The sequence below is a fragment of the Leptodactylus fuscus genome, chromosome 3 (genome assembly GCF_031893055.1).
Source record: "Leptodactylus fuscus isolate aLepFus1 chromosome 3, aLepFus1.hap2, whole genome shotgun sequence".
Taxonomy (NCBI): Eukaryota; Metazoa; Chordata; class Amphibia; order Anura; family Leptodactylidae; genus Leptodactylus; species Leptodactylus fuscus.
Genome location: NC_134267.1, coordinates 72,493,032 through 72,513,905, shown reverse-complemented (window position 1 = coordinate 72,513,905; position 20,874 = coordinate 72,493,032). Strand labels below are relative to the sequence as shown.

The 20,874-nt window shown below is 43.2% G+C and overlaps 1 protein-coding gene across 1 annotated transcript in view; it reads left to right on the top strand.

The window, feature by feature from the left end:
- Nucleotides 1-20,874, top strand: part of SMOC2 (SPARC related modular calcium binding 2) — a 240,022-nt gene that overhangs the window by 89,800 nt on the left and 129,348 nt on the right. The window contains exons 4-5 of the mRNA XM_075267794.1: nucleotides 5,991-6,090; nucleotides 18,930-18,977. Coding sequence (XP_075123895.1) covers nucleotides 5,991-6,090; nucleotides 18,930-18,977 — 148 coding nt within the window. The remainder of the gene's footprint in view (nucleotides 1-5,990; nucleotides 6,091-18,929; nucleotides 18,978-20,874) is intronic.

Below are 20,874 nucleotides of genomic sequence, written 5' to 3'. Positions count from 1 at the left end.
TGGATATACCTAACCATCAATATTTCTCAAAGAAACGTGTCCCTCCTTAATATTGATATGTGGGTCCCTCCTTGTAAATGTACATGTGGAGAAAGGTGCACATCAATATGTGGAACAGCACTTTTGGGCAGGAACAATACATAGCTTCCATGGCACACTGGGTCAATGTTTTGAGCATCAGAGACCAGTCTAGAAACACAGCAAGGCCTGGTGCTGTCTAGTACTACAGGGGCAGGCACAGTTTCAACACCACGCAGTTCCTCCATACTGGACAATTTCCCACACCACCGTTTGAGCAGCAGTATATGATTACTGCATGCAGCTGACCACAGACTAAGTTGAGCGGGTAACTGTGAACTACTTCTTCTACCTCATGACATGATTAGTTTTGGAGCTTAGCCCAGCTTTTTAAGCTGGAAGGCTAGGAGGCAGATATTCTAGTTTTTTCAGCTGGAACCAAAGACAGCTGTGTCTCAATTTTTTCTTGAAATTCTGTAAATTGTTACTCCACCAATAGGTTGCTGATGTGGTCTTCTCTAGTTTCTCCACACTGGACCATTTCCCTGCTTCAATTTTACTAGTGCAAATCATTTCTTAAACCCCCCTTCCTCATTTGATGATTGTAAGGTGAAGTGCACCTTGACTAGCACAGTTGAACATGCTGAAGTGTCAGTTTGAGCAGCAGTATATGCTGAATGATTACTGTATAAAGCAAACCACAGACACAATGGAGTGTTTAACTGGTCTAGGAGAAGAAGCAGCAGGGAGGACAATCCAGGTTCCTTTCAGCCTCCCGAGTGGTGTTCTTATGGTCATAGAATCTTTTCCATTTCTTAATTTAGCCTAGCTTTTCAACTGGCAAGCTAGGCATACTGAAATTAGGATGCTTTCACATCACGTTATGTAGGTCCGCCTGACTGATAAGTTTTTATTAGAGATGAGCGAACAGTGTTCGACCGAGTACATGTTCGATCGGATATCAGGCTGTTTGAGATGTTCGATTCCAGTTGAACACCACGTGGCAAACTCACTAAAAATTTGAGACTGTGAACTATGTGACTGTGAGACAGGGATATATGTACTGGCAGGGTTAGCTAGGGATTACCTTTATTTAGGTGGGAATGTTACTCACACAGCTCTTTGGGGCTCTATCTCGTCAGGATCCCTGTCAGCTTGCGATATACGGGAGCTTACTTTTTCCCATAGGAATGCATTGACCAGCGTTGATTGGCCAAATGCCATACAGAGTACGGCATTCGGCCAATCAATGCTGGTTCTGCCGGAGGAGTCGGAGTCTAAGATCGGTCCACAGCAGTCTCCATTCTGGTCTGATCTCAGATGTAGCAGCGTTGAGCGCTCGCTGTGCTCTACTACACCCTCAGATGCAGCAGAGCTGACTGTGTGCTGAACCCTGCTACATCTCAGATGTAGCAGAACTGGCTGTGACTGGAGTATAAGACATAATAGCAGAATAGTGACTGCAGCTCTAGATGTGACTGGAGTATAAGACATGATGTACAGCAGAATAGTGACTGCAGCTCTAGATGTGACTGGAGTATAAGACATCTAGTGTCCGCTGCTAATGTCTGCACAAAATTTTGAACGAACATTAGCAGCGGGCACTAGCTGTCGGACACCGACGGTAGTGTGAACGCTCCTTAAATGTTTGTTTAGCTTTAAATTTGGGTTTCTGTCTATCCAATTGGGGAGGAAAGAAGGTTTCCAGGTATTTTTCCACTTTCATAGCGGTTTTTTGAATGTGGAAAGTGTGTAGTTGATAGGCTGTGATAGTGGGGGAAAACTGTGACTTGGGCTTGTTAGATGCCCCCAGGCATGCTTCCCCTGCTGTCCCAGTTGCATTGCAGAGGTGTTGGCATCATTTCCTGGGGTGTCATAGTGGACTTGGTGACCCTCCTGAGTCGAATGGTGGGTTCCCCTGAAACGAAATATTTTTCCCCATAGACTATAATGGGGTTCGATATTCGTTCGAATAGTTGAATATTGAGCGGCTATTTGAAATGAATAACGAATATCGAATATTTAACTATTCGCTCGTCTCTAGTCACCAGCAGCTTCTCCTGCTGTGTGCACTTCGTCTGGAGTTGAGCCCCTTTCTCAGGCATGGGCGTGGTCCAGGTCCTTTTTAAGTCCGTTTTGGGTCGCTCTACTGCGCCCTCTAGGGTCACACCCTCACTATATATATATATATATATATATATATATATATATATATATATATATATATAGTGAGGGTGTGAAAATATATATATATATATATATATATATATATATATATATATATTTTTTTTTTTCGGGGAAAAGTCTATTCTTGATCACTTTTCAAGTGGCTCACACATTTCAAGTTTGTCTCTCAAATAGCAAGAAGCCTGTAGAACTTGCAAGTCATCCAAAAGGGCAAATTATGATGTAAAATAGGCTTCTAGGAGCCCTCAGAGTGTTATACACAATCTTTTAAGCCAATTTAAGTTACGATTATAGTAAGAATAGAAGGTGACTAGGACTGAGCACTGGGGAACTCCAACAGCAATGGGAAGAGCAGAAGTGACGGAGATTGCATACAATACACTGAAAGTTCAGTCAGAGAGATAGCAGGAGAGCCAAGACAGAGCAGTGTCTGTGAGTCTGACAGAGTAGAGCATACCAAGGAGGATTTGTGATCTATGGTGTCAAATGCTGCTGAAAGATACAGAAGAATAAGAGAATAGTTGCCTTTAGAATTAGCTGTCAGGAGATCATTGGATGCAAGGAAAAATGTGGCAGACAGTGCTGGTCCCATCAAGGAATCTTTATTGGTAGCAGTGTATATGTCCTCAGATGACATCTTCACTTGAGAAAGTGATTCTTCCCAAAATTCATTGTGTGTATTTCACTGTTGCCAATAAAGCTTCCTTGATGGGACCAGCGCTGTCTGCCACTTTTTTTCTTGGAGCCTTCATATCCTATTTCATGACTTAATGACTACTTGGCTTGTGGACAATTTTACAAGGTGCCTTTATTTGGGAACCACTTACAGTATCTATATCATACCACAAGTGAGCAGACATTTGTCTTAGACTCTTTGGCATACACTGTATATGCATGTGTTCAAGTTACTTTGAATTACCATGAGACTTTTTTACACATTTGCATATGCTTCTCAATGCCCAAGGGTAATCAGGTCAAAAGACCACCTGCATTCTGATATTATACATAGTGTGAGAAGGTGACAGGCAAAGTGCTGTCCCACTATATCAGCCCCAGATTCCTGACTTATGTGTGGTGCAGGGCGGGTCAGAAATAGGTTTCATCCTCATGTGTGGGTACTGAGACTCGTTACTGGCCAACTGGCCAACAAAAGGTTGCAGAGCCTGCAATTCAGGGCAGATCCAGGAAAAGAGGTGGTTGGGTCTGTCCTGTAACCCTGAGTCCAGTGAGACCAATTTGTGCTTGTGTTTTTCATGTGGCTGGTAGAAAGCCACACGTATAGTTAGCTTATTACTTCTGTGTAGTTAGTCGCTCAGACGAGCAGGGATTTGTTTTATTTTTGCCTGAAGTTAAGGTTGTATTTTGTTTTTGCTCACTTGTGCCTGAAGTGTAAGTTTATTTATTTTCCTGTTTTTCTAAATAAACCTGTCTGCTGCATATTTTGTGTCCCTGTCTTGACTGTTTGGGTCCGCACCACAGAACTACCTTCCCCACACTAGGTAACTCAAGTTTAACCTATAATCCTAAAGTGTTTATCCAGATGAAAGAATACCAAATGGAATTTATCAACCCCTTCTATGCTAGTTTTCTGGCATAGAGTGGTTAAAATTTGTTTCATTCTTAGTGCCAGACCCCCTTTTTCGCTAGAGATGTGACACATCCCCCTTTCTGCTCCTTGCACTCCACTTTAGCCACCACCAGGGACAGTGTTAATCAATCTGTTTCTTTCAGTCTAACATTTAATCAGGCATATTGTTATAGGATGGGGGGAGGGGAGGTTTATTTTTGTGTAATTCAGTGGCCTTGCTGGATTACTGCCGATCATTTCCCATTTTCTTACAGTAAATGAGAATTAAACTTAAATGGCACCGTGCAGCTAGAACACAGTGTACAGAGCCATCTGCTTCTGTCTCTGTGCAACATGTTGTTTTGGTGCCAGGCATTTTTTGATTTTTGTTTTTGACTCCCTGCCTCCCAGATCCCATAACATTTTTATTTTTATTTTCACAAAGCCAAATGAGACCATAATGTTTGCTGGACAAATTGTTTTTCATGGTATCATTTATTTTAATATATTGTATTATGTACTGGGAGGCTGGAAAAAAGTCTGAATGGAGTGCAATTGGAAAAAAAAAACTGTTTGTGTTGTGACTTTCTTATGGGCTTTGTTTTTATGGGATTTACTGTGTAGCCAAAATGCATGTCACCTGTATTCCATGCAGGGGAGTAACTACCGTAGAGGCAGCGGAGGCAGCTGTCATAGGGCCCCGGGCCATTAGGGGGCCCAGTGACAGCCGCTACCGCTGCGTTTTTTTTTTTTTTTTAATAGGCGTTACGGGACCTATTTACTTGCTGATCCTGGCTGGGCCGGGATCGGCAAGTGACACCGCGGGCTCCACAAATACTATCATTATACTTGGGGGTCTTTGCAGACCCCCGAGTATAATGATCGGCGGATCGGGAGAGGTAAGGGAACGTAAAATATACTGTTACTTGCCTCTCCACGATCCTGCCAGGCCTCCTTCATACTTGTCTGACGTCACATGAACCCGGCCTGCTTCCCGGGTCATGTGACGTCCGACGTCATTAAAGAAGGACGAGAGCGGCGGCCGACAGCATAGGAGCCGGGGGGACAGGTAAGCAACTGTTTTTTTTAGTGTTTTTATTACCCCGGGTCTCCGATTATTATACTCTGGGGTCTGAATAGAGTATAATAATTGTTTATGGGTGTCCACAGTGGGACATAATACTGTGTGCAGGGGACGCTATGGGGGATAATACTGTGTGCAGGGGACACTATTGGGGATAATACTGTGTGCAGGGGACACTATGGGGGATAATACTGTGTGCAGGGGCCACTATTGGGGATAATACTGTGTGCAGGGGCCACTAAGGGACATAATACTGTGTGCAGGGGACACTAATGGACATAATACTGTGTACAGGGGCCACTAATGGACATAATACTGTGTGCAGGGGCCACTAATGGACATAATACTGTGTGCAGGGCTTACTAAGGGACATAATAGAGTGCGGAGGAGGGGGTCGGTTGAGGTCTTCGGTGTCGGTTGGGGGGGGGGTCATGTCAAAAGTTCGCCACGGGGCCCCGCCATTCCTAGTTACGCCACTGATTCTATGGGTTGGTACTATTAGGCGGATTTCAATTTTTTTTGTTTTTTAACAGTACTAACCCCTGAAAAATTCCAAATCTTAAATGGCAAAAGTAATTTTTCTTAGAGTCGCTATATTCTGACACCCCTTCTGTGTACAGGGATGCATTAGGCATGCTTTCATTGCTTTTTGTTAAAATTTTTTTATGCGATGTGAAACAACATCATATGGGATACATATTTTTATATGTTTGTAGACCACACGTTTTCAGATGTGGCCTGGAACCTGCAGTGTTTTGATTGCCTGTCCCATAGACTGCAACTATATTGCAGTCTATGGGACTTTTGTTACATAGATTTCACAGGCCTGGGAGCCCTTATTCGGCTTCCAGCTGTCATAGGAACAGGATAGCTCTGGTGATGGCAGAGGTTGGCTTATTTTAACTTTGGGAACGCATTACTAAATGTAGTATTCGTGATCTGAGTGAACATTGATTGCAGGCTTCGCTGTGCAATACTGATGGCTATGGCGGCCGCTCTGCTTCCAAATGACTTCTATGTTTAAAGACCTGCCATCTCCCATCCAATTATGGTGGATTTTGGGAAACAATTTATGTTACGTATCTTTCAGGTATACAGTGCAATAACTTATTTAATCTTTTGGCCTTTTTGTAGGTTCAGTGTCATAGTGACACAGGATATTGTTGGTGTGTATCTCCCAATGGAAAGCCACTAAGTGGGACTGCTGTTGTACATAAAACCCCTCGCTGTCCAGGTGAGATAATGCCATATGTTTTTATGTTATGTTAGTGAGGAAGCCTCTCTGTTTCTATCACTAATCACTTCTCTTTCCTACAACTTACTATGTCTCCTTCACACTCAAATTGTAAAAACATAATTTGTCAAGACATGGACATGTAAAAAATTAATCAAGCAGCAAGCAGCATCAGTCCTCCCTCCCTCACTCCTTGTGAAAGCTCATCCTTTTAGCAACAGAGAAAGAAGTTTTCCAGCTCCTCTCTTTTTCTCGCACTACTACTGGTGCAAATCACCATATCCCATCACACATCCCCCATCTCTCACTCACTACTTGCTATCCTAACATTTTTAACCTCTCTCTTTCTTCTGGAATCTTTCCCTCCTCTTTCAAACATGCTGTTATAACCCCACTACTGAAAAATTCTCCCTCGACTTGTCCCTGTGCTGCTAACTATGGACCTGTCACTAACTTCCCCTTCATTTCTAAACTCCTGGAACACTCGCTCTATTCTAGCCTAATCACCCTTCTATCTGATAACTCTATTCTAGACCCCTTACAATCAGATTTTTGTGCATTACACGGTCTTTACAGAAATCTCCAATGATTCCCAACAGCTTTATCTAAAGGCTACTGTTTTCTTCTTTATTTTTCTGGATCTCTCACATTTTGACACTGTAAACCACCAGCTTCTGCTCAGTATGCACCAGTCAATTGGTCTCAAGAACACTGGTTTTTTTTCTCCCTATATTTCTGATCAGTCATTTAACATATCATTTGTACAGTCATGGCCAAAAGTTTTGAGAATGATACAAATATTAATTTTTACAAAGTCTACTGCTTCAGTTTTCCTAATGCAATTTGCATATACTCCAGAATGTTATAAAGAGTGATCAGCTTAACAGCAATTACTTGCAAAGTCAATATTTGTCTAGAAAATGAACTTTATCCCCCAAAACACATTTCAACATCATTGCAGCCCTGTCTTAAAAGGACCAGCTAACATCGTTTCAGTGATTGCTCCATTAACACAGGTGTGGGTGTTGATGAGGACAGGGCTGGAGATCAATCTCTCATGCTTAAGTAAGAATGACACCACTGGACACTTTAAAAAGAGGCTGGTGCTTGGCATCATTGTTTCTTTTCTGTTAACCATGGTTATCTTTAAAGAAACATGTGCAGTCATCATTGCACTGCACAAAAATGGCCTAACAGGGAAGAGTAGCGCAGCTAGAAAGATTGCACCTCAGTCAACAATCTATCGCATCATCAAGAACTTCAAGGAGAGAGGTTCTATTGTTGGCAAAAAGGCTCCAGGGTGCCCAAGAAAGATCAGCAAGCACCAGGACCTTCTATTAAAAGTGTTTCAGCTGCGGGATCGGGCTACCAGCAGTGCAGAGCTTGCTCAGGAATGGCAGCAGGCAGGTGTGAGTGCATCTGCACGCACTGTGAGGCGGAGACTCTTGGAGCAAGGCCTGGTCTCAAGGAGGGCAGCAAAGAAGCCACTTCTCTCCAGAAAAAACATCAGGGACAGACTGATATTCTGCAAAAGGTACAGGGAGTGGACTGCTGAGGACTGGGGTAAAGTCATTTTCTCTGATGAATCCCCTTTTCGATTGTTTGGGACATCTGGAAAACAGCTTATTCGGAATAGACGAGGTGAGCGCTACCACCAGTCTTGTCTCATGCCAACTGTAAAGCATCCTGAAACCATTCATGTGTGGGGTTGCTTCTCAGCCAAGGGAATCAGCTCTCTCACAGTCTTGCCTAAAAACACAGCCATGAATAAAGAATGGTACCAGAATGTCCTCCAAGATCAACTTCTCCCAACCGTCCAAGTTTGCAGTTTGGCGATCAACAATGCCTTTTCCAGCATGATGGAGCACCTTGCCATAAAACAAAGGTGATAACTAAATGGCTCAGGGAACAAAACATAGAGATTTTGGGTCCATGGCCTGGAAACTCCCCAGATCTTAATCCCATTGAGAACTTGTGGTCAATCATCAAAAGTCGGGTGGACAAACAAAAACCTACAAATTCTGACAAAATGCAAGCATTGATTGTGCAAGAATGGACTGCTATCAGTCAGAATTTGGTCCAGAAGTTGATTGAGAGCATGCCAGGGAGAATTGCAGAGGTCCTGAAGAAGAAGGGTCAACACTGCAAATATTGACTTGCTGCATTAACTCATTCTGTCAATATAAGCTTTTGTTACTCATAATATGATTGCAATTATATTTCTTTTTTTTTTTTTTTTTTTTTAATTCAAGTTTATTGACATAATACGGAAATGAGTACAAAGTGGCTAGTAGTTATGTGGGCGGGTCAGGTGGCGCAGCACCAACCTCCCACAATCAAGGTAAATAAAACAACGAAAGAACAGCAGTTTGGCATAGTCAATAAACAACTTTTTTGAAATTTTTCCATAAAGAACATTAAACAGACAACAAAGAATACAGTAGGGGGGGGGGATATGGGGACAAAGGGAGGGGGAACAGAGGGTAGGTAAGACACATTAGGGAGGGGAAGGGTATGGAAGTATGAGGAGGTATGATGGAGAGAAGGAAATATGGCGAGATCATGGCATGTAGGAGAGTTGGCTAGCAGATAATGACTGATGGAAACCAGTATAGGACAAGAGGGGAGGGGGGGGGAAAGGGAGAAAAAGCTACTGATCAGGTAGTAATCACTCATCGGGAATCTAGCCAAGGATTCCAGATCTTCCGAAAAGCTGCTCCATTCCTCTTAGTCCAGCTGAGCATTTCCTCGAATCTTGCTAACTGGTTTGACTTCGCTATCCAATGGTCGTAGGTGGGGGCCTCTTTTTGCATCCATGTGGCTGGGATCAGTGCCTTAGCTGCAGAGAGCAGGTGGAAGATCAGTTTCTGTACATGGATAGGTGTGTCTGGCATAGGTAGAAAAAATATTAGTAGCGTGGGGGTTATTTCTAATTGGTTTGTGCTAACCGAGCGTATTTTAGACTCTACTGAGGACCAAAACTGCTTTAGACGGGGACAGGACCACCAAATGTGGAGCAAAGAGCCCGGTTCTTCGTTACATCTCCAGCACAAGTTTGATTCGGAGAGGCCATGGTCTGCCAACCACACTGGGGTACGGTACCACCTCGATAGCAATTTGAAATGATTTTCCTGGAGACATGAGCAGGTTGAAATTCCGAAAGATCTGGATAAGATGTTCTTCACATCTGAAGAGTCAAGAGATATTTTAAGATCTTTCTCCCAGCTAGTTAAATAAAATGGTTTGATCAACGTTGGGGGTCTGACAAATTTGTGCAGCATCGTCTTGGTCTTGTATTTCTTGGGTTCAGCTAAAACATACAATTGTTCAAAGTGTGTCAGCCCTCTCTTCCATTTATATAACTGTTCAAATCTGTGTCTGCATGTCTCATAGTGGTTGAGATGTAGAAATGTAAGGTGGCATTTTCTGCGGCTGAAAACTTCTAGTTGGGTGATCTCTTCAGCAGTAGGGAATTGGCCTGAGTCGCAGAAAGAAATCAAAGGAATGCTCAAGAGATGGGTCCAAAAGTCTTCTATAGGTCTAGGTATATCGGGAAGTAACTTCGGGATTAGGCCCGTAGGAAGGCACAGTGATGGAGTGGGCGCCACCGTTGGTTGATACTTTTCCCAAATCGACAGAGCTCCACCCAAAATTACATCAAATTTAGTTGCTCTTAGGGGGGAGGGGTCTTTCAATGGCGGCAACCACAAGTCTGCAATATAGAAAGGTCCGTATGTGGCCTCTAATAGTTTACCTAAGGGAGAGGATACATTGGTGGTAGCAATCTCAGATCATAATTGTAATTGGATAGCATCATATACATGTTGCAGATCAGGGGCATTAATGCCTCCTTCCACCTTAGGTCGACTCAGAGCTGCATATGCTATTCTGGGTCTCCGTCCTCTCCATAGAAATCTCGAAAAGGAAGATCTAAGGGCCTTAAAGAAGGAGGAGGGGAGTTTTACTGGTAGCATTCTGAGCATATAAGTCACCTTAGGTGCAATATACGTATGTAATAAACTTCTCCTTCCAAACCAGGATATGCAAGGTAGATCATAGTTTTGCAAGAGGCTATCAATTTCTTGGAGTAGTGGAGCAAAATTTAAGCGATAAAGATCATCTGGGGAACTAGGTAGCTTAACTCCCAGATATTTTATATGAGACTTCGCCCAAGGGAAAGGGAGCACTGACTGCAACAACTGCATTTTCTCCGATGCAAGAGAAACATTGAGGATTTCACATTTGTCAATATTCACTTTATAATTTGATACCAAGCCATATTCCTCTATCACTGCCAAAGTAGACTGCAAACCTGGTTCGGGGTTCGAAATTAAGAAAAGAACATCATCAGCGAACGCTAAAGAGTTAAGGGAGCCTCCCTTGAATTGCAAACCCAATATGTCGGGGTGTTCTCGTATTTTCTGGAGAAATGGCTCTAAGGAGAGTATAAACAAGGAGGGGGATAGGGGACAGCCCTGTCTAGTGCCGTTTGAGATCTGGAAAATGGGCGAAAGAGTGCTATTAATTTTCAGCCTGGCGTGTGGACCATTATAGAGGGACATTATAGCTAGGATGAAAGGCGTGGGAATACCAAATTTCTTCAGGGTAGAGGTCATGAAACCCCAGTGTACTCTATCAAATGCCTTCTCGGCGTCTAAGCCGAGAAGGACTAAAGGATTGGAGGTTATTTTTGATAGACGTAGAGCATGTAACAGGCGCCACGAGTTATGTCTACCTTCCCTGCCTTTTATGAACCCTGCTTGTTCGTCGTTGATCAGATGTGGTAGAAATGGTTTGAGTCGTAGGGCTAGCAATTTCGCCCATATTTTAAGGTCGAGATTGAGTAAAGATATGGGGCGGTAATTGCTACATAGTTGGGGGTCCCTGCCCTCTTTAGCAATCAGTGTCACATGCGCCTCAAGGGCCTGTTTGGGTAAGGGGGTGCCCTGGAGTGCTGCGTTAAGTGCTGTAGTCAGGGGGCGTAGGAGGGAATTGAGGAAGGTCTTAAAGTAGATTAGAGAGTAGCCATCTGGGCCAGGACTTTTGTGGGGGGGAAGGGAGTTAATAATGGATCTAACCTCTTCCTCTGAAATTGGGTCCATCAATTCCTCAGCCTGTTCCGGTGTGATGCTCGGGAGGGACACCGAATCAAGAAATGATTTAATATTAGTGTCCTCCGTCGCGGGTTTTCCGTCATCTCCAGATCGCAGATTGTACAGGGATGAATAAAAATTTGTGAAAGTCTCTGCGATGGCTTCTGTAGAGGTGAGAACAGATCCTGTGGGAGACTTAATTGAAGAGATGTACGTTCTGGCTTGAGCTTTCTTAATTAGTGCCGACATCATTCGACCCCCTTTGTTCCCGTGAGCAAACAACTTCTGTTTATAGTTTAGAAAGTTCTTAGCAGCTTTGGCAGCTAACATATCTTTAAGCTCCGTGCGCAAAGCAGTGAGTTTCTGTAAATAAGCGGCTGACTGGGAGCGTTTATGGGCTCTTTCTAGTGTCGAAATCTGCTGCAACAGGGAGTCCACTTGTTGTTGTCTTTGTTTCTTCCATTTAGCACCTAAAGCGATAAGAATGCCTCTGATATAATGTTTGTGGGTCTCCCACACCACAGTGGGGCTTGTGTCCGGAGTGGAATTGACAGCAAAAAATTCAGTTAGGTGTTTGGTCAGAAGGTCCCTTGATTCAGGTGAGTCCAAAAGTCGTTCATTTAGCTTCCAGGTTAGGGCAGGACGGGGGATTGGGTTCAGCTTCATAGAGCAAGAGACAGGAGCGTGGTCCGATATGGAAATGGAACCAATATGGGATTTAGTACAGTTTTCCAGAATCATACGTGAGACCATAATGTAGTCAAGTCTGCAGTAGGACGATCTGGGGTTAGAATAAAAGGTAAAATCCTTCGTAGATGGGTGGTGTAGTCTCCAGATGTCAATCAAATTTAAGTCCTGAAAGAGTTGATTTGCTCTCCGTAAAGCTCTCTGGGACAGTTGTGACTTTCCGCTAGAGGCATCTAGCAGGGGATTCAGGGTCATGTTTAGGTCGGATCCTAATACTATCGAGCCTTCGGCAAAGAGTTTCAGTGAGTCCAGAACCTCAGTCAACCATGGTATTTGACCCGACGTAGGGGCATACAAAGCAACAAAGGTGTAAGTGTCTGACGCAATTTTGCCTTTAACAAACAACGATCTCCTGTCTGGATCTGAAAATACCCGCTCACTCTTGAAAGGTATGGAATGGTGTAGAGCTATGGACACTCCTTTAGAGGCTCCAGTATCACTAGGGCAGTGGAACCATTGCGAAAAGTAATTCAAGGGAAGTTTAGGGATCTTCCCTCTTTTAAAATGTGTCTCTTGCAGAAAGAGTATCTTCGTCTGCAGTTTCCGAAGTAATAATAGAACACCATGTCTTTTTTCAGGGGAGTTCCAGCCATGTACGTTAAATGATGTTACAGTTGCCTTCGTCATGATCTACCAAAAGAAAAAGCGGGATAGATGGTGGAAAAGGGGAGGAGGGGAAGACAAGGGAGAGACAAACAGAATACACGTAGAGAAACACAACAATGCAAAAACAATCAATGAAGATAGATTATTGTGATATCGATAGCTTATTGAAAACTAAATGTGCTCAGGCCTGATTGAGCACCGCTATTTACCAAAAGCTTCCCTAAATGAGGAAGCGCAGTTACCTACGACTCCAACACACACCGGCTGGGTCCTAGGTCAGAAAACTGCTGGGGGAAAAAAGAACTTGATGCGGCAAGCACAGAAATAGTCCACATATATACTTATGATGATCGGGTCATAATGACCAACAGTCCAAGATAGTGCAGAAGACCCGGGGAGAGAAGGGGTCAAATATAACTACAACCCTGGGAACAACAAACCTCCATACACATCAAAAACAGAAATGGAGAGAGATAAAGTCTACTCGTAGGTGACAGTCCAAACTCCAGGGTAGTCAACAAAAGAAAAAAAAATACAACTATATAGCTAAACCTCTTAAGGAGTAAAGATATCACCAAGAAGTTCGATCAAGTATCCTTACGTGTAGAAGAAGAAAATCTGCAGGTCCAGATGCGAGGCACCACGGGTTTCTGTCAGTCATCTGCTTGGGTCTCTAAGTTCCTGGCAAGGGAACGCTTGGATTTAGGCGATTTGGTGCGATGTTTCCAGGTCCCGGGCGTCGGCAGCTCTGGGAGGGAGGCTAGATCAGGAGTAGGGAGCCATGATGGTATGTCAATCGGTGTGATATTCAGCTTTTCCCATACACTTGTCAGATCTGCCGGAGTTTGCACGGTTAGCCTGCGACCCCTGAATTGAATAGATAGGCCAAACGGATATAGCCAGGAGTAGGCAATGTCTTTGCTGCGCAGCACCTCCAAAAGCGGTCTTAATTGGCGGCGTTTGGCTAGTGTGGAAGGCGCTAGGTCTTGAAAGAAAGCAAGTTTATCAGATTCTAGGGTAAAATCCGGTTTGGCCCGAGCTGCAGATAAGATATCCTGAGTGTCCACATACGATAATAATCCACATATTACATCCCTTGGAGGGTCTTCAGGTTTCGGTTTAGGGCGCAAGGCTCTGTGTACCCTTTCAATAGTAAATGATGCAGCACGCTCAGGACCTAACAAGGACGTGAAAATGGCGGACACCCTGTCTTTCAACTCAATGGGAGCACAGTTCTCAGATATTCCCTTTATCCTAACATTTCGTCTCCTTCCTCTATTCTCCTGATCCTCCAAGAGGATCAGGGCTCTGTCAATTTGATCCTTCTGGGAGGCAAAGGCTGATTCCAGGGCTTTTGCGTGGGAGGTGAGGCTAGAGTAGGCCTCTTCAGCCCAATCAGCTCTGCGGCCTAAAGTAGCAAGCTCTGCCTTAATGTCTGCTAGATCCGTTCTTACCGGGTTGATAGCCTGGTGTAGGGCCTGACTCAAGGCCTTCTTGAGGAACGATCTGGAAATCGTAGATGCGGCTCCCTCCTCACTGTCGCTTTCAGCATCGGAGCCTGGTGTGGAGAGTGCTGCGCACTCAATATCCGGCGCCATCTTGGGCGGGATGCCGCGGCCAAGCGGGCTCTTCTTGCGAAGGTATTTCTGGAGGTCAGTCTGTTGTTTGGCTGTTCGGGGGGTGCCCGGAGGGTCCCCCCCTTTATTACCCCCGGTTCTGACCATCTTGGCTGTGGTATGGAGGCTGATGGACGAGATCTGTGCTTCTTTAGTAGCGGAGCTACAGGCTCATACCTCCACTACACACGGCGGTCAAGCTCCGCCCCCGAATGGGTCATGATTGCAATTATATTTCTGTATGTGATAAAAACATCTGACAAACACACATAAAAACCAGAGGGCAGCAGATCATGTGAAAATATAAGATTTGTGTCATTCTCAAAACTTTTGGCCATGACTGTAGGCGCTGTCTCTTCTCCTCTGCCTCTTGGAGTTCTTCAGGGCTCCGTCCATGGCCCCCTCCTCTTCATTCATTATTAGAGATGAGCGAACAGTAAAATATTCGATATTCGTTTTGAATAGCCCCTCAATATTTGACTATTCAAACGAATATCGAACCCCATTATAGTCTATGGGGAAAAAATGTTCGTTTCAGGGGATCCCACTCTTCGACTCAGGAGAGTCACCAAGTCCACTATGACTTCCCAGGAAATGATTCCAACACCCTGGAATGCAACTGGGACAGCAGGGGAAGCATGTCTGGTGGCATCTAACATGCCCAAGTCACTGTATTACGTTGGGATCCCTGTCAGCTTGTGATATGCGCAAGCTGACTTTTTCCCATAGGAATGCATTGACCAGTACTCTATGGCATTTGGCCAATCAACTTTGGTCAATGCATTCCTATGCCGAGATGTAGCAGTGCTGGCCGTGCGTTCAGCTCGGGTACACCAGAGATGCATCCGAGCTGAGTGCACGGCCAGCACTGCTACACCGGAGAACCAGCGTTGATTAGCCGAATGCCATACAGAGTATAGCATTCGGCCAATCAACATTGGTGGAGTCTAAGATCAGTCCATAGCAGTCTCCATTCTGGTCCGATCCTAGACTCCGCCTCCTCACAGACGAGCCTCTGGCAGAACCAGCATTGATTGGCCGAATGCTGTACAGCCAATCAATGCTGGTCAATGCATTCCTATGGGAAAAAAGTCAGTTAGCGCATATCGTAATCTGACAGGGATCCTGCCCAGATAGAGCCCCAAAGATCTGGGTGAGTAACATTCCCCCCTAAATAAAGTAATCCCTAGCTAACCCTGCCTGTACATCTATCCCTGTCTCACAGTCACATAGTTCACAGTCTCAAATTAACCGAATGTTAAATCCACCATTCGTATAAATTGAAGGTCACCTGATTTAGCCAGCCAATTACTTTTTCCGATTTTTTTTCGATGCCTCCGTTGTCATAGTTCCTGTCCCACCTCCTCTGCACAGTTATTGGTACAAAAAAAAGCGCCAGGGAAGGTGGGCAGGGATACAAATTTTTAGTGTGTTTGCCTCGTGGTATTCAATTGTAATCGAATACCTCGAATATCTATTCAATCGAACATTGTTCGCTCATCTCTATTCATTATCACTATTGGACAAATTATAAGCAGATTTAATATTCAGTACCATTTTTATGCTGATGGCGCCCAGTTATGTACCTACCTCACCCTATTACATCACCCCACATTACTAGAGAACACGAGTGACTGTCTGTAACATGCCTTCTTTTTATATGAAACTAGATCTTTCAATAACTTCTTGTGTTCCCTCCATCTGCTAACTGACCTAGCCCTGACATCTCCATTACTATAATACTGAAGCAACATGTACAATGTCTCAGGGCTGTATTTGACTCAGGCTTTTCCTTCACCCCACATATTCAGTCACTTGCATGCTCATGTCACCTGTACTTCTTCAGACTCTGCCCTTTTCTCATTGTGGAAACATTAAAAATCCTCATTGTTACTCTTTCTAATATTATTACATTATGATTCAGACTGAAAATTAGCCCCTAAACTAAACTCTCTCCCTCACCTAACTTTAAATTGACTTCAATTTAAAAAAAATCTGTAATTACCCATAACCCTGGAGTGGTCATGTGACCGCTTCAGGGACATTTCTGATAATCTGGTGACATTCCATTTCACCACTTCCAGAACAGAACATCACCATTACTCTTCTGCTTCCTCTATCTCTATCAATACTTACCAAGCCTTCCGGGGAATGGCTGCTCCCCCTCTTTCTGTCTTCTACCAGTGGGTGGAATAGGTTAGCTAGGGAGACGAGAGGGGGGGCTAGTAATGGGCGGGATTGCTAGGCTAAAAAGTGGCAGGGGAGGGTGGGAGGGGCTAGGCTGAGACAGGGAGAGTTTTGTAACAAGTGAAAGAGGAGGAGAGGAGGATGAGTGAGAGAGAACAGGTATAGCGGCTACACAGGAAGCTGCACATAAGGAAGCTACAGCAAGTAAACAAATGCAGAGGCTGCTAGCAGCTGCCAGAGACACTGTTAAAGGTGTATGGGTGCACTTATTAACCCATCACTAGCACTAACAGACCTTTATAAAAAAAAAAAATTCTGCCTGGAAAACCCCTTTAAGAAAGCAGCCTGGTTTGATACATAAAGATTCTTCCTTTTTTGGATTGCAATGTACTGTACTATACTTTACTTTACAAAGTGAAAGTAAATCTGTAAGACTTTGCCAGAGTTTTATAGGTATATTTATGATAATATTGTGCGGCCTTTAGAAGCCCCCTGTCACCATGACAATGCGAGGGTATCCCATGACCATATCGCACGAGGGTTGCATGGGGGCAAACACAAAGAGAGCTCTTAGATGCTACAGTCAATATTGATAATGGCATGTAGGTGTTAAATGGACATTAAAGCTGTTCTTACTGCTCATCGCCATTAGAGCTAGATGCCAGCTTATATGCTATAGCTCCTGAGCCAGCACTATCTTTATGATGTAATAGTAAATCCTTTTGGTTTAAGCGTCTCCCTCCCATGATATATACTATTATGTCATAGGACGTTAGGCGGTTAAAGAGATCAAATACGCTAGACATTTTAAAGTTTAGAAGTTATTTCCAAAGTCCTTTCATGCAGCACCTTATATAGAATATGTTCCCAGAGACATTTACATATATTTAAAAAACTAGAGCAATCTAAACTAATAGCATAAAAGTCTATGAAGGTTATGGTAACTAAAAGATGGTGCAAGGTGCAAGATCCTCTTTTCAACCAATGAGGTCATAATTGCATATTCCTTACCCAGAATTCTTAGCAGGGTACGCATGGTCTCATAAGTCCCTGTACCATCTTTCCTTAGTTACCCTTTTGACCAATATACAATTACAATACAATAAAAACCCATTGGTAAAACTTTTAAATGAAAAGCAGGGATCACAAAGTAAACAGTTCAGGGCAATCAGATGGTGGTCTTGGACAAATGTCCAAAGGATGTGAAAGAGATAAATCAATCCCAAGAATATGTCAAGAATCTTTTTCTCAACCTGCGTTATGTGTTATGTAATTATATCCAGCAGTAAAAGAATATCCAATATGGCCGTGCTGAATATTCTTTTACTGCTGGATTGATTTATAAGCTCTGAGCCAAGGGAGTCACATACCCCTGCAGAGCCATGGAAAATCTGAAAGTGGACATTCTCTTGAAGAAATCAACTGCAGGAGGCTGAATATTTCTTTTTCCTTTACCCTTTGTATTTATGTAATTATATACTGTAATTAATAAATCAACTGAGGTAAGAACTTATACTTAACTTATATAACTTAAGTCTTCCATTGAATCCACTAATATAATTTGAACAGTGAAGGATATAACATTGATAGAGGATTAAAGTGATTGATAATAATAAAATAATTAGTTGGGATAATTGAAAGATCCCCCTGCAAAGGGAAACTGGAAGTTGTATAGGTACCAAATGCTGCCATATGAAAAATATGATATATTAAGAAAAACAAAATAAATAGAATTAGAGAAGTGTTGGTTTAAATGAGTTAGGATTGGGTAACTGAAGAAGGCCAAGAATGGTTAATATTTGTAACCCTTTTTTGAGAGCAGGAGAGGGTAATCAGGTGGGTAAGGGTCGGAGTCAAAAATAAGTTTATAGCACTATTATTTTTTTGCTTGATATACTTTAATATATAACATATTTTAACATATCTTAGTTGTCTTAAAGGGGATGTGCAGGAGGTACATTTTTTATATTGTATTCCCCGTACCCCCACAAGTAACTTAGGAATACACTTACTTTCCCATTGTTGCTGGAGTCAGCCAGTCTGACCTTTGGTCACATGACCACTACAGGTTCAATTTCACCATATCCGATGAGGTTACAGTTGCCCACACAATGCACATTGTAGATCTTGCAGTTTTGGACACAGAATGTCACACAGTCATTGGGTCATCCAAATAATGCCTGAGTTAACAGGCTCCACCACACAGCACCTGCAGAGCAGTTTGGCAGGATAGCTCGGAAACAGGAAGGGGAAGTGAGTGAGGCAGGGAAGGAGAGTGCATTTAGAAAAGGATTGGAGTGAGTGAGAACGGGAGGGAGAGTGAGTTGCAGCTGTGAGTGTAGTCCAAGGAAATATGGGAGTTGTAGTAAATCCATAAGAACAGGAATATGCATACTGTATATAAACAAATACAGAGCATGCCAGGAATTCCCAGAAAACCCAGAATTGGTAAAGGTATTTGGGGACACTTACTAACTTATTAATAGCAGTATCAGACCTTTTTTTAAAAAATTCAGTTTATGCTCGGATAACCCCTCTAATGTCTAAAAAACATTAATTTAATACTTCTTTTTTCTTTTTTCTTTTTCAGGATCAATGACAGAAAAGCTTAACCAAAAAGAAGGGACTGGGAAAACAGGTATTGGTTAATTTTGATATCAGATGCCTACAATAGGACCGCAGCATAATTATATAAAAATATGCTATACATATGTAAAATGTATTGGTACAGTAGAGACATGTTAGTCCCACCCAAAATTGGCGCTACCTACTTTAGGTGGGATTTTGTAGACCATTCCCTCTTTTTGAGACAGCCCATGCCCGAACTTGCTAATATTACTTCAGAAAACTCAGGTCTCCTCAGCCTAACTCAGGACAACTATGGCAACTATCAAACTATTTATGTATGCAGTGAGCTTCTAAACAGAGCCAAAAAATAGGAAAGAGCATAGCTAAAATGTATCTATGCTGATGCTGTACAGACTGCAGAAGCAGTGACAGTATATAGATATTGTACTGTGGGGTACAGCTGAGATATAATAAAGGACACAGAATGCTATGTGTCAAAATTATTTTTATAAAGAGACATATTGACAGATGCCATCGAGAATCTGTTACATAGTTACATAGTAGAGGTAATAGACAAAGTCAGACTAGATTAACATCTGCGCCGGAATCTTTACTGGAGACTCTGCTGCAGAAACTGCTGAAAATGGTTAAAACTGTCTGACACCCAATAGACACCTTGTGGAGCTCATAATAGTTTATGGGGTCTCCAGGTGTCCATAGGTAACTGCTATATTAGTGGTCCAACTCTCCGTCGTTATGGTCCCCAAGTGGAACCGAACGACAGAGAGCTGTGCACAGATGTGAACCTTGCCTTAGTGACATAAGAAAGTCAATGACATACTGAGGTCTCCGGTCTCCGCTTTGCAGGTTTCCGTTTCCTGCCCGAGAAACTGGACAAGAGATGGAAATCGGCAGACAGTTTTCAAACCCATCGGATATGCAGGACTTTGTGTCTGATTAAAAAAAAAACAGTTTCGCCACAGAGACCAGAAGACGCTAACGGCCGCTCACGAGCGGACACTGAATGTCGTGTTTCCATCTCCTGTCGGCAGAAGATGGAAAGCCACAAAAAGGAGATCGGGCGCTGGTGTGAACCCGCCCTTATTATGGCTCACATTAGCAAATCAAGCAGACTGTTCTGTAATTGGCCTATGCATCAGTATGTCATGTGTGAGCGACCGTGATGACATATACAATTCATACAATGATTATTTTGTGTTAATTAATGCGACTATACAATGATTGAATGGCAGCTTAGTCTCATGATTTAATTTATTTGTTTAGGTTGCTGACGCTAGGTTCACACCTGCGTTCGGCACTCCGTTCTGTGGTTTCCGTCTTCTGCATGCAAGAAGACGGAAACCACAGACCGGTTCCGGCCGTGAGCGACGGTGAGCGTTTTATGCTCTCCGCCGCAAAACCGGTTTTTAAATCCGGACACAGAGTACTGCATGTCCGACTCTGTGTCCGGATTAAAAAACCCGGTTTCACGGCGGAGAGCATAAAACGCTCACCGCCGCTCACGGCCAGACAGCTTTCTCACTCATTCAAATGAATGGGTGAGAAAGACTCCTGCAGGTTTCCGTATCCTGACTCTGTTTTGTGCAGGAAACGGAAACCTGCAGAGACCGGGCGCAGATGTGAACGAGCCCTTATATAGTGCCAATATATTCCACAGCACAGATATTGCCATTACTGACTTTTTTTTTTATTATTGATCTTCTAACAGAGCTATTGGGTTTTAAATGAGATTGGTTATGGTTAACATGGTCTAAAGATCATTTTTTTCCCCCTGACGAATAACATGATTTATGATGGATTCTTTTTTTTTGTACAATACAAGCCTATGGCAACGGGATGCTGTAGGATAGGCATCCTGTATGATATCTGTTTTTGAACGTAATAGAAAAACAGGATATTTCAACTGAATAAATAAACATGGTATGAGCCTACCCCAATATTATGAT